Source organism: Pocillopora damicornis, chromosome 14 (assembly GCF_964200805.1).
Source record: "Pocillopora damicornis chromosome 14, jaPocDami1.2, whole genome shotgun sequence".
Classification (NCBI taxonomy): domain Eukaryota; kingdom Metazoa; phylum Cnidaria; class Anthozoa; order Scleractinia; family Pocilloporidae; genus Pocillopora; species Pocillopora damicornis.
This window is the reverse complement of record NC_142683.1, coordinates 13,317,174-13,331,763: the sequence shown is the minus strand read 5'-3', so window position 1 is coordinate 13,331,763 and position 14,590 is coordinate 13,317,174. Positions and strand designations below refer to the sequence as shown.

The following is a 14,590-nucleotide window of genomic DNA, read 5'->3' as shown; positions in this document are numbered from 1 at the left end:
GCGGTTCAATGACTTCGCTGGTAGCTCCCAGATCTACATGATTGTTACAATCCCTGTCAACATTTTGGCGGCTAAATTAGGGAGGGGAGGGTAACTGCTATTCTCTATAAGTGAATAAGGCGCTCCATGTACTTTTACGTCAAAGCTAACCAGGAATCAGTCATTAAAAAATACAATAGTAACGCCAATAAATATAAAAATAATTTTAATAGCAATAATAACAATAATGATAATAATAAGAAGAAAAAGAACAAGAACAAGAACTGATTTGATGACAAAATGACGAACGGACTGACGAGCAGAAGAACAAACGAACTGACGAACCAACCAACAAACTAACTGACAAACCGACGAGCACACGAACTGACGACCCGACGAACGAACTAAATAACCGACAAGTTAACGAACCGTACGAGTTCACGAAGGCACGAATTCACTAAAGAACAGACGGACGGACGCACGCGCGAATACTTTAATATCTCCGAGTTATGTCTATCTAATTAAATTCCAAATACGGCGCCAAATTCGACCCAGTTACTATATGGATAATGATGAATTTATAGAGCGCATTTTTCCACATGAATATGCTCGAATGCGCTTTACAGTAATTTTCGGGGACTTAAGCCACACTGCATTGAGCAGTTAACAACTTTTCGAAAGGGAATTTACAGGTGTCTCCTTACGAAATTTTGGAAACAAAACCAGACAACAACAACGGGAGCTACGTTCCATGCCCTGTGGCAGAAGTGCGTGGGTTCTTTGACGTTCCCTGCTAAGTAGTGGAGAGAAGATGCACGAGATGGGACCTACGGTTTTACGTCCTTATCCGAAAAGACTAAAATATATTACCATTTGCAGATGTCATAGCAAAGGCAACACGTTCTCCTCAGTTATTTTAAAACCTTAAGTGTCGGTCCGCTCTACCTTCCGCGCGGCAGTCCGGCGCTCTACAACACGAGGGACCTTACGATTCGATAACGGCGAAGACAACGGGAGACATTTTTTCTTCCGGTAGTGTATTGCGAATGAGTAGACTTCTGGTCGGTAGTTCGTAGCGACTCTGCCATTACGGGTACTAGATTCTACCGCTTTATCTCAAACGTGTAATTCTTTACATTTTAAAGTGTAATCCTTGTCATTCAAATAAATTATCACGGTTGTACTTTAGTTGCAAGGACTTTATTGGCTCACTTGAATTCCTGACTACGTCCAACATTTTTATATTCACAATTTCTTATAAACAAATTCGAAGGCGCTGACATTCAACAGTTCACTATTTATGATATTTTATGAAATCCAAGATTTATTTTTTGACAATATCGTTGTGAATGTTAAATAATGTTTTAGTAATCCGATGGTTTCAATTCTATTTTTAAGACATTTCATCGACCATCATTGTACGTATGTCTTATTACTTTAAAGGCCTTGGAAGGCAGGTCACCATTCAAGAAAAGTCCGCTCTCTCCTTCACAAAAATCTTAATCACAATTTTGGCGGGACGCCAACGGCATAGCTCACCTTGACCCAGACTTCTCACCTCACCGCTGCCGTTGCCGTTGCTGTCGCCGTTGTTGAACGCAAGGTCTCTTTGGGCCAACCAGGCGCCAGATGGTGAAATCACCGGAATATTTGGCAACCATAGTTCCAAGTGTGACTGATGCAAAAGCCGTATACTCCTCGAGGGATTCTAGGTGTTCCAAAATGTATTCACTACTGGATCTTTATCGATCTCTATCTCCTGACAGAAAAAGGACTATGTCTGTTCGCCATTTTCAGGTTGATTTGAGAAAATGCGTAAAAGTAAACTTTTTTCATGTGCTAAGTACATTTTCCATGTATTATTCAACATCGGAAAAGAAAACAATTGATAATCGTAATTTAAAACTTAACTACCTCATCAGTAGTAAAATAGATGTACCTGACATCCAAAAACACTGGTGTGGCGTAAAGGTTTAGAAATGGAGAATTGTAAATGTTTATTATTATTATTATTATTATTATTATTATTATTATTATTCAGCTCTTCACAATACTCCATTTTTGTAAGTTAGATAATCGTTTTTACATTTTTTGTAGTTTTAGATTAAACTCTTTAGTGTCTCGTTCTGGGAAACAGCTCAAGGAGTCAGTTAGAACTCCGGCAAAGTGATACGATTCGAACTAGAAGACTGAAGGTATTTCTCTAGTACCTTAGTGTAACAGTTAACGACGTTATCTGTGTTTATCAATAAAGGGCAAAATTACTGAGCGCTGATTGGTTGAGAGAGAGGGCATTTTTTCTTAATCGAGGGCATTTTTAGTAATCAAGAGAGGGCATGATTACCTGTTAATGATTGGCCAATCCGTTGCATAGCAACCGTTCGTTACCTTGAAATTTGTTAAAAATAGACTGCGCGCGTGATTTTCCTTCGTATAAATTTTGCCCTTTATTGATAAACAAGTAATCCCATGAGACCTCGTACTATTAAGGATTAATTGCACTTGAGTTTTCAAAATTTTCCAAATTGCCCTCGTCGCTTCGCGACTCGGGCAATTTTGGAAAATTTTGAAAACTCTCGTGCAATTAATCCTTAATAGTACTTGGCCTCATGTGATTACATATACAAATCTAAAGAACGAGTAGATCCGGACTAGTGAGAAAATGGAAGCATACGACTTAAATAATAATTGATAAAGATTCAATTTTCGTTCATTCGTCTACCTTGTACCTTGTCGCAAATTGTCATCGCATCAGTTACTGCTAAAGCTTGGTCACCTTGAAAGTCTCTTCTTCTATTTCTGATTTAGATCTCCATTTGATTCCAAATGTAGCGATGATTTTCCACGCATTTAACTCAATGTTGAATCTTCACCACTCGCGATAACAAGTTCGCTATAGTTTTCCTTTGTAACCGCGCGTGAAAACCGAGCAGCTCCAGTCTTTTCCACTTCCCGCCCTGCAGTGGGCGCGTACTTTGGTTTTGATTTCTGTCACGTCATAAACAGGAAGTTATTCTCACAGTCTCATTCATCGGAAACCAGGAATAGAGCGTTTACCTCATTAGAAGCGATAATTGAAGCTATGTTTCTTTCTGAGCTTTACCATCTCAATGGTGGAAAAGCTTTGTGGTTGCGACGCACGACACAGCACAGCGTTAGGTAGCAGGTAAAGGTGTGAAAGACAACTCATTTCGGAAATTTAGCCCAGCACATTAGACTGAAACAGACGCTCTAGAACAGACGTCAAAGCAGACGAAAACAACTCAGTAACTAAAATTTTTTGTTTATTTACACCATTTTAGTATCCATAAAGTGACACAACTATGTCTATAAACACACTATTCAACATCTTTTCGACACATTACTCTTTTTAGTAAGGAGATGTAACCTCTGATTCTGTTTGTATCAAGTTCGTTGTTTTAACTAACAGTACCCGCAGTCGAAGTCTGAGTGCCAGCAACGGGTGGGAGTGGAAGGGCCGCAGGGAGTGATGGGCCACCCACATCTTGCTGCGTCAGGAATGTACTGTCTCCCATTGCTTTCTGTGTCTGCTCGGAAGGTAGAGCTTTTGAATGGGAATCCGGAGGCGTTGGCTCAAGTGCTGGTGCCTTAGGTCTAGCGAAAAGAAGAAGGAAATACTCAGAGATGAACTAAATTCTTGAACCCTGTTCAAGAATTTGACGCACGAAAAAAACTGCTCTCTAAGAAGACATGCAAAAATATACACTTGATGTAAGATGGTGTAAACAACAAAAGCCGATGTCTGCGAGTACCGCAATATTTTCCGTAAGCGAGGGAAAATAAAAGGAAAGGGCAGAATGTTGACAAACGAAAAAAACCTTTTTCCACTTCAACAGTCGAACCTAAAGGATGAAAAGCGCGGCCATGTCGTTGCTTCGCTTTCCGTCCGTATTTTGCACTGCTTAACAATGTGATACCGTCGCATATCTTGTGTGTTCTGTTGCGCTAATATAGTAAAATGACGTATTAATGGAAAATAAAGTTGGGTATTGTTTGATTACTCTCGTACGTCATGTTACCCTCCCGTTGGGTAGTAGAGATAGTGATAAATAGCGGAAACGTTACATAGATACCAGCGATACCATAGTCTACGTGTAGCCGCACCCTCCCCTACAGCCCGTTTCACCCTGGGGTGGGGAGAGTACGGCTACGCGTAGGCTAATGATACCATCGACTTATGGGAAACACCGTACCTTCTCTTTTCTTTGAAACCATTCATTTTCGCAAACAACATCCTTAAAATCCGCTCGCGTTGTTCCCAGGTTAGCTCAGACATGTCAACTTTTCCTTGGACCCCAGTCCACCGCTCGGCCTCCTTCAGGTCATCAAACACATTGTTTGTACTGCTGTCTAATGGGCGGAAGGTTCTGACGCGCGGGAAATCACTGTGGCCAGCGTGAGCTTCGAGCATGCGTTGTTGGTAGGCATTTTGGGCATCTTTTCGATATTGTATTCTAAAAAGAAAGAATGGCTGAAAATGAGAAAAGGATTTGATACAAGCTACGTTCAGTCTTTTCGAGGTACTATCACAGTATCTTTTAAGCGGATACCCAGTCTCCACCAAAATAAGGCGACGTTTGTGCCCTAAATTTCAGACAACATCCTTCTAAACAACATTGCTTTCTTTCTTTGTCCTTTTTTTTATTTTTCGTTTCTCTTTAACCATCTGTGTTGCAACCTTTTCTACTTTTAAGGATTTAATAAAAAAAATTTTTTGACAGAACTAACTTCGTACTTTTGCCCTGGCGTGTGCAATTACATACTTTGTTTCATGTTTTTTTTTTGTTATTGTTCACTTTAAGGCGCGCGCTCATTAGTTAATTTAAATGATTGAAATTTTAATGATATAATTAACAATTGGTTCATACGTCAGCGTGCGTTCATCGAGATATGAAGCACGCGGGAAGTTTGGCGAGCACGAAAGATGCGTAAGAGTTGCTCGAGGCGTAGCTTCTTGAGTGATCTCCAAACTTCCCAAGGGCTTCATATCTCGATGAACGCACAGATGACGTATGAACCAATTGTTTTAGAACATTTTCAACCCGATGGAAATTTTTTCTCGAGGGATTTGTTTGCTGACGTCATGAGCGTGAACAATAGGAATAGGAAGCACGCTCGCGCAATTAAATTTGATTAGACAAATTTACTAGCTATGTTATAATATGTTTTGTCGCGCGTACGAAAACGAGTAGATTTGAAATGTTTTAAGTCGAACTGGACTTCTAATGGTCCTCCGACATTTAGAGAGATTTTTAATCGATTTTACGGATTTTGAGGGCTGTCGGGAAAACCGTTAGAACAATCTGAGAAAGCTGAAATTAACATAATGAAGACTTTTCTGAAGCGTTTTGTCCCTAAAAAAATTTTTTTGGCTTATCAACATAGATCATGGCCACTCACTGCGATATTATACTGATTGCATTCAACACAGAATCTTCTGCAGATTTTGGCGCGTTTTGAACTTTCCCCCTTTTATGTAAAGCCGATTTTACCCTTAAAACATTTACGCAACGATTCTTGCCTTCCTTATTTTCAAATGTTCAAGAGAGGAAAGCATAAAGAATTGACAGTTCTATTCAAATAATTTTCGAAATGCTGATGCAACTTTCTGAGTAACCACAAGGGTCACAACATTTCCATCAACATGTTGCCTCATCTCAGTACCTGTTTCTGATAATTTCATTTTTGACGTATTCCAGTGAGTCCAAGAAAAACTGTTCGACTTCCGTTCGCTACAAAAGAAAAAAAAAAGATCAAAATTAAGTTTAACGATGCCGCTGAACTCAAACCCCGTTTTAGATATAAAATAATTAATAAGTTGAGCAGTTGAACATGTGCGAACCATCTCACCTGATCTAAAATAGTTTTCGCCAGTCTTTTGACACGATTCATCTCTTTCGTTTTAAGTTCTACTATTCTCTGTAGCCTCGAAATTTCAGCTCTGAAACGAAAGTGGACATGATATCAAAACATGAATATGAATAATTTACTGGTTTAAAGATATGAAAACAAGGCAAAACAAAAACAAGGCAAAACAAAAATAGGGCAAAACAAAAACAGGGCAAAACAAACACAAGGCAAAACAAAAACAAGGCAAAACAAAAACAAAAACCAACGAAACAAAATACAGCTAAAAAAGACCGAATAAAAGAAATACCCTTAGTTTCAATCTTCACGTCTTTAAGGCAGTGCGGAAACTTAAAACAATTTCCCCTTAATCTACAGAACCGTATCAAATCTTACACTGACTTCTTACCTACTACTTCTGGTTTCATCCTCTGACTTCTGCACCAACGACGCTCGTTCTGCCTCGAATTCACGCACCACGTGACTGAGAGATTTTTCCAATGTCTTCACCTTCTCTTGGAGCTAAGTTTGAGGATCGAAAGAGAACGTCATTCTACAGAAAATGGTCGAACGTAAATTAAATAGATTGTGAAAGGGATAGGAGCATTCACACAGACCCATGATTATTTACGACCCATTTAAGGACACACTGTGATAAAATTAACCGTAAATTAAAAGAGCGGGATTGATATGTTTCGGAAGTCTTCTCTTGAAGCTAGAAAATCGAGCGACTACTCGGCACAAATCCCATCATGCTCCGAGCACACAGTTTTTCGAAGCGTTTTTGCCTGTCAAACAATTCCGCACGCTACCGATTTTTCCAACAGTATTTGTAAAGAAAAACAAACTTGGCCCAACGTGAGAACCATCGATATAATCAGTTCATCTTTACAGCACTCTTTCGATAAAATTTTGTACACTTTCCACCCCAAAAAGTTGGCAAGTACAAAGTTAAAAAGAATTCTGAATTTAAGATGTAAATATACACTGTCCGTAGTCAAAGTGGAATAACGACGCAAGAGAACTGGGAAACCTTCATACCTCCTCAATTTGCTTTTTCTGTTGCTTGCTTTCAACAATTTTCTCTTGCACGATCATACCATTAATTTCCTGTGATGAACAAAATGTAATGAAAGGTAAGTATTGCATAACATGTCTTCACATTCTCAGTACTGATTAGGGCCAAACCCATAAAAACTGAGAGGATATTTCGTATATCAAACATACAAAGAAAACATTATGAGGACAAGATTACCACAAACACATACAAAGGACGAAAAAAATTACCGTCAATATATAGAACTGTTTATTTATGGCAATTATCCCCTAAAATATGATTCTACGTAACCTTATTTCTACCATTTTTGATAAGTATGGGGATTCGCTCCGCTATAATTCAACGTTAAAGACACTCAAATTTTCCGTAAAAAAAATTGCTTTTTCCTCCATTCACCCTTATGCTAAATATTACACTACCATCTGTATTTCCGCGCTTGGAAAACACAGTGAGCTTTGCTGCGTAAGTTCAAACCCTCGACTTTCTCCGCGATTTCTTGTCGTGCAAAATATATTCGGCTCAGAATTCCGTCTTCTAATTAAAGAAACGGAAATCTCCCATTTTGCGTAGATAAAGCTGACTCAACATCACTATGCCTAATGGTTTATCAAACATACCTTCTCAGATAAAAGACTGCTAGTCTTTGTACTCAAGGCTTCTTTTTCCTTTAAAAAAATGCAATATAAACAAAATTATCTTGGACGTCAAGAAAAGGAAAAACACAAACATGTGAAACATATGGCATACACGTATACGTTTATTATTAGGATTGTCATAATTTGACACCAAAAAAGGCCTTAATGACAATTTTTTTACACAAATCAATATTATAGACCAACCTTCTTTAGTTCTTGTCCTTCCTTAATGTGGAAATCCAAGGCAGCATTTAAACGCACATTCTCTTTGTATACGGATCGTGTTGTTTCATCAAGATTACTAAGAATTCAAACGTAAGAATGGCTTAAACTTAATTGTAAGTATTATCAATAGCAGTACGCTGGAACTACGACTTCTAGAATAGCTTACAAGATGTAATGTTTCCCGAAATCAACGCAAATTTGGAAAGACTTTCATTAAATTCTTAAGGTCCTTGAGGATCTTGACGGATCCTTGCACAGATCTTGCAAAAATTCCCAAAAAGATCCTTGTAAGATAATGATTAAATTCTAGGCGATCCTTACAAAGATCTTCTTAAGAACCTTGAAAGGATGCTTTTAAGGATCCTTTAAAGATACTTGTTTTTAAAGATTTTTGGCGGGTCTTCGACAATCCTAAAAGATCCCCTACGAACCTGTGAGGTTTTACACCAGGGTTTCCATGGTGTGGATTTTCGTTATCATAAAGTGATATTTTTTTCTCGATTTTTTAAGTAAAGTATGTTTCCTTGTTGAAGACTTTCTATTTCCCCTCATACTGAATTGTTAGTTCCTCTCTCCTGTGTCCCTAATTTCTGTCTCCATCCTCATTAATCTAAGTCACATATACACTATAGGTACATGTAGTGTATATTACTGGGATTGTTATGAACCAAACTCCACAATCTTCAGTCTTATAATTTTTTATTTCAAATAACATCATGGCTCTTATTTAAAATTTTCATCAAGTGAGGACCTTGGACCATGTATTCCTGGACTTTGCAAAAAATTAAATTCCTGTTTATTGTTATTATTATTATTATTATCATTATTATTATTATTATTATTATCATTATTATTATTATTATATTATTATCATTATTATTATTATTATCATTATTATTATTATTATTATTATCATTATTATTATTTTACCTTTTAAAGATCATACAATTACTAACAGTAACTTTATCATGACTTTATCCAACCAAAGGAGGTCAAATACACCTCCTCTACCTACAATTAGTCCATGTGTCCTTGGAAATAAATGTTTTTACCTGATGGCCTCTGAATGAGCTCTCTCTGCAAGTTCTGCAATCTTTTTACTTGCTTCTTGCTGTAATCGAACTTTTTCTTCAAAAAACTTGTGTTCCATTTGTTGCAAAGTGTCCTTGTGGTGTCTCTCAGTAGCAAACATGCTCTCCTTTATCTAATTACGAGAGAAATAAATTTTTTTTTGATTGAGAACTTCTGCTCCAAAAACCTCATTAATTTTTTCACCATAAAGTGAATATTTGGGGTTATCCTTTAACCCCCACGAGTGACCAAGACAGAATTTCTCCTCACAATATCAATACAATATCAATACAATATTAATACAATATCAATACAATATTAATACAATATCAATACAATATTAATACAATATCAATACAATATTAATACAATATCAATCAGACAGGTGATGAGAATAAAGAAAAATATAAGTTTGAGGATTTTCTAGTTGATCCAGTATCAAATTCTCAGAAGTAGCATCTTAAGAATTCTATGGCAGAAGTGAGAAGAATTACTAATGAGATCTTGGACAGTACAGAGGCTTATGACACTTGTCCCATTTCAAGATTCCAAAGAGATATTGTGCAGACAATTCAACTACAGATTGTGCCCAGAATTCAAATTTAACCTCACAAAGAGCCTTTTCACAAAAGCAGACAAAACAAGAATTTTCCTGACAAAATAAAAAACAAATTTTGTCCAGGAAAATTTTTGTTTCAGCTGTTGCATCTGTGTTAGAAAATTTCAAATTTGTCAGATCCTGCCAGCACCTGATCTGTTCATAAGACCAACCAGCATAGTTTGGCAAAGGATTTCACCTCCAATTTCCAGGATTTATCCTGAGTTGTTCTAAAGTTTTAGAATCCCAGAGTTTTGCAGCAAAGACAATTTTTGCCTTAGTTTCTAGTAGCCTGATGTCATTTCAATATGCGCTGGTTATAGCTTTTACAACAAATGATTGACAAGTTTATTATGGTTTTGTTTATTTAGTCCATTTTGTCCAGTTTTAATACCTAGGACAAGTTTTGTCAACGTGGATTTGAAGATTTGTCCACTTTAGCCAAAATTTGTTAAGTAATGACAAAACAAGAATTTTCCTGCACAAGCAGACAAAACAAGACTTTTACTGACTAAATCAAAGACAAATTTTGTCTAGAAAAATTTTTGTTTCAGCTGTTGCTTGTCAAATTCAGCCAGCACTTGAGTGTTCATAAGACTAACCAGCATTGTTTGGCAAAGGATTCCACCTCCAATTTCCAGGATTAATCCTAAGTTGTTTTAAAATTTTAAAATCCCAGAGTTTTGCAACAAAAGACAATTTTTGCCATAGTTTCTAGTACACTAAGGTTTTTTCAATTAAGTGCTTGTTATAGCTTTTACAACAAATGATTGACAAGTTTATTATGGTTTGGTTTATTTACTCCATTTTGTCCAGTTTTAATACCAAGAACAAGTTTTGTCAGCAGTGGATTTGAAGATGTCCACTTCAGCCAAAATTTGTTAGGTCATGACAAACCATCTGCACTTGTAAAATGTTGGTGATGAAAAAAGATTTGTCTAAATTAACAACTTTTTTGCTGGTGCAGAAAGGCCAAGAGTCACACTCATATTTCCACTTCTTGGCAATCAGTTGATCAATTAGGAGCTACAGGGACACACATGCCTTAATCAAGTAATGTTTTTTGCCCAAATTGAGGTGCCAACTGTTTCAAGACAGCATATAGGGGATTTGCATGTGGAGCCTGAGGTAACTGACCTACTTGACATGTAAAATACATAATTGGAAAAGACATTTTAAATTGTTAAGTCTTGTCCAATAATTGAAAATTAGCCAGTGAGAAGCTAAGTACACTGTTGTACAATGTACATCACCCTTTCTAGTGGTTGCAATAAAAACCAAACACAGGATCTTTAAAGGATGAGACCTGTTGATAGATTTCTGTTCCTAAGATACAACAGTACTAACAGTAAATTACATTTTCACATCATTCTTTAATAAAGAAAGAGGAAAAAAGCATGTACCTCATCTAGTTCCCGCTGCATCTGGGCTCTCTTCCGTCTGAATTCCTTCACAAGTTTTAGCTCAGATTGCATCAGTTTCACCTAACAAGATGTTCAAAACTTATTAAAACTCATGTATATACATGTAATTTAAATGTACGTTGTAGTTTTTAATGACTTGAGGCTAAATTGGTTTGGAAGTACTCTGATTTTCCCCTGTTTCAGCACTATGTGAAAAACAAAGGGGAAAACCTTAACTCTGTTTTGGAAAACAATACTTAATACACGCAAACAATTGAAAAAAAATTTTTTTTTAATGAAAAGTAAAAAGTTTAAAAAAAAATTCACCTCATTGGTCTTCTCTGCTAGAGATTCCTGCAGTTGGTGAATCTGCTGTGAATATTCGTCAACCTACAGTGTGAGAGTATCATTATAAACAAAATCAATTTTCTTCTCAGAAGTAATATATTTGTAGCTAATAGCAGCAGTTGGGTGGCAGTCAATGTGTCACTATACAAGTTCTACCAGCAAATCTACAATAATACAAATGAAGTCTTTATACATGTACTGTACACTGTATGTGCCTCATGGAGCAGAAAAGGATATAATGGTAACATTGTACATTGTATACCAATATCGCTGTACTGAAATGAGTAGTTCTTGTAGTCATTATATTGTTTTGGTCCAGAAAGAAAATTAGTTTGAGTGGTTTGAGACTGTTGTGTCTCAGTCAGCTCCATACATAGCACTTTTTGGATCGCACTGACAAGTTTCTAGATGACAGTATTTTTTTTTTCTCTTCAAGCCAAAATACATTGTATATTACTCACAAGAGCTTGCCGTTCTTTTCTTGCCTCCCTCTTTACTTCCTTTAGAGCCTGCTGAAGCTTGGAAACCTGAAATTATAGCATTGAGACTCTGCATGTAAATCATAGCCATTATGTTACTAAATTTAGTGAACAATTAGTGATAAGAAAAATGTGTTTAATTGCACATGAAATAAATTAAAACTACATCAATCTTTAGCCTTTTCTTTAACAGTCAACATCAACTTAAAATTATGGCAGGAATTTTGATTCTGACTGCTGCATTTGATGTCCAATTTGCTGAATGTCAGAGCAAAACATTTTGTACTGGAGGAAAAAAATTAAAGCAATTTGCTAAAGATGGCCTGTTACGAGACTATGTCATCTTTGCCATAAAACTTACTGACTAGTTAATAGAACATGGTCACAGTGTTTTTGTAACAAAATTGTTTTTGTTATTATTGTGTTTTTGTTTTTTGGTTGTTTGTAAATGTTTTTATCACACTGTCTGGACAGAAGCTATCGATTTAATACCTGATCATCTTTCTTGCTGTCTTCTTGTTTTAGATAAGATATGACATCCAGTGTGTCCTTCTCAGTGCTTGCCATTTGCATTTGTAAAATATCATTCTCGTACACCAAGCGCTTGGCATTTTCTCTGTTTTGAAAAATAATTTTCAATTCAAATGGGTACATTTTAAAAATAAAAGGTATCTACCTGAAGAACATGCTAATTGTTAACAGTCAAGGCTGTGCTCTAAGAAAAATTGAAGGGCTGTCAGCCCAGTGTTCTGAAATTGCAAAATGCAGGGTGTCCAGCGTATGCTTTTTATGAAAAAAAAAAAAAAAAAAAAAAAAAACCATGCCTCTCTGATCAGCCAGGAGCAAAAGGAAGGGGAAAGGGGCCACCAGGTGTTACTGAGAGCAAGGCTCTGCCAATGGATTGCATGATGTCAATGCAAAAATCTAATAATAGGGAATGTCACACTTTCACTCCCAGGAATAACCAAAAGGGACTTTCCCCTAACAACAGAAATTTATGTATGTTTTCGAACAGAAAGTAGTGAGAGACAAGAAAAAAAACATTTAATTCTCCACTCAAATATCAGGAAAATTTGTGGACATTATAGTACAGAGACTTGATATTATGATCTTGGGAGTGACAGGGATGGGCAAAGATGCCTTTGAGATGCATATAGTAGCCTGGGGTTGAGGGTTCTCTTCATTGACAATCACTACAGAATCTATCTTTCTGAAGAATCAATTTTATATTTGCTAAAAGCTAAGAAGGGCTTTCTAGTTGACCACTTGATATCAAAGCATGTCAGATGTAGTAACATTCTCCTTCAGCAGCTATCTTAAAATGTCTGTGCTTAAAAAGCTTTCTGTTGTTTCCTGAGAAACTTAACATCAATAGTACTGAATGAAAATGAGAAGTTTCTTCAAAGAAAATAGGTTTTTTTTACTATATAAGTTGTAAAATACATTAGGCTTGAGGAGACAGGGGATTTGAAGATGCAGCAATTACAGCAATCTTATAAATTCACAATATAATTGCCTCTTAATCAGTTATCAGGCACTCAGAGCAGTTATTGCATGGGAGTCGTGCAAATCAATCGCATCTAGGCCCAATAACATTCCAGCAAAATTTTTAAAACTACATCCCAAGCCCTTTGAGCATTGGCCCTACATTCTGGCAAAGGGCTAATGCTCAAAAAGTCAAATCTAGAATTTCTTTACAGACTGGCCAATAAGAATTATCAACTCAGTTGTTAAAACCAAATTATTGTGTAAAATTACCCACATCAATACAGCATATATCCAAAGTACACCACAAACTTTGCAAAAAAACTATTCATATATCATACAAACACTATCAAAAGGTAATGGAAACATCACTGGTAAGTTTTACCTGTATTCTTGTCGAGATTTTTCCACAGCTTCCAATTTAGTTTCCCACAGTTTGGCATTAGCCATTGCATCTTTGAGAACTGATTCCTTCTTGGACTTCTTTCCTTCTTTTTTACCTTTCTTCCTGTCAATTAACCAAACATACCCAAGTTCATATCCATACATGTTCCACCATAATATAGTTTCTCACTTACATGTAATTCTAACTTGATCTCATAGCGAAAATTTAATTTATACCGTGCTTGTATCCATTGGCATACTTTGATATAACTTAAGTAATCAGTTCATGTAGAAGACTCTTTATGGTCCATTCAATCAAAACAAATTTTTATCATGTCCAATAGTGCCAAACAAAGCTGACGTTTCGAGCGTTGGTCCTTCGTCAGATTGGCTAACGAATCGATTTGACGAATCGCTCTGACGAAGGGCTGACGCTCGAAACGTCAGCCTATGAATTCTTTACAGTGGTCAATTTACGTTTTCAACTCAGTTGATAGCACTAAATTACCCTGCTATACTCTCCCCCCATTAAGCATCAACACAGTTCTTTAGAAGTTTACCCCCTTTATCATACTGTAATTCCTCTTTATATGTTTTGATCTGAGATCGATTGAAAGTGTACTAGCGTTAAGTTTCATAAGAAACTCAAAGAAACTTATGTCCCTCTCATGCCGAATTAATGACAGACGCAAGTGTACTAAGTACAAGAAGTAAGGCACTGTTTTCCCAGCTCCAATCGTCCGGGCTAGAGCTGACAATTGAATAAGCAAAAGCGTAAATCTGTCGTGATTTATGGCAACAAAACGTACCCTCCTTTCTTTCCTTTTCCTCCTTTCGCTTTCTTGGCTTTTTTAGGCATTTTTTTCCTCGAATATAGGACGACTTTTCCACACAAACTATCTTCGATCACACTGACTTACTTTCTCAAAATGGCTGACTCTCTTTAGTGTACTCGTTTCTAGGCAACCTTTGTTTACGCTCTGACGCATGACCAAACCTTCTTCCTCAGGGTAGGGTGGGTATACTTTTTACAAACCTCGTCACCTAAACTACCCCTC

At 36.7% G+C, this 14,590-nt stretch overlaps 1 protein-coding gene across 1 annotated transcript; it reads right to left on the bottom strand.

Moving 5' to 3' along the window:
- Nucleotides 1-3,246: 3,246 nt before the first annotated feature.
- On the bottom strand, nucleotides 3,247-14,492 carry LOC113678082 (basal body-orientation factor 1). The gene is made up of 15 exons (XM_027194950.2): nucleotides 14,342-14,492; nucleotides 13,534-13,656; nucleotides 12,156-12,279; nucleotides 11,646-11,711; nucleotides 11,164-11,226; nucleotides 10,837-10,917; nucleotides 8,817-8,968; nucleotides 7,744-7,840; nucleotides 7,522-7,569; nucleotides 6,889-6,957; nucleotides 6,257-6,369; nucleotides 5,851-5,941; nucleotides 5,665-5,732; nucleotides 4,194-4,454; nucleotides 3,247-3,594 (listed from the first exon to the last, which is right to left on the bottom strand). Exons 1-15 carry the CDS (start codon nucleotides 14,389-14,391, stop codon nucleotides 3,399-3,401), a joined length of 1,602 nt encoding a protein of 533 aa, XP_027050751.2. The 5' UTR covers nucleotides 14,392-14,492; the 3' UTR covers nucleotides 3,247-3,398.
- Nucleotides 14,493-14,590: the final 98 nt, after the last annotated feature.

What these genes read in the sequence shown, in the direction of transcription:
- LOC113678082 (XM_027194950.2), bottom strand. Translation starts at nt 14,391, where the DNA reads ATGCCTAAAAAAGCCAAGAAAGCGAAAGGAGGAAAAGGAAAGAAAGGA. An exon ending in TAGCAGAGAAGACCAATGAG is followed by an intron (nt 10,918 to 11,163) that starts GTGAATTTTTTT and finishes ACATCTTGTTAG; the next exon opens with GTGAAACTGATGCAATCTGA. An exon ending in GCAGTCTTTTATCTGAGAAG is followed by an intron (nt 6,958 to 7,521) that starts GTATGTTTGATA and finishes TGTTCATCACAG; the next exon opens with GAAATTAATGGTATGATCGT.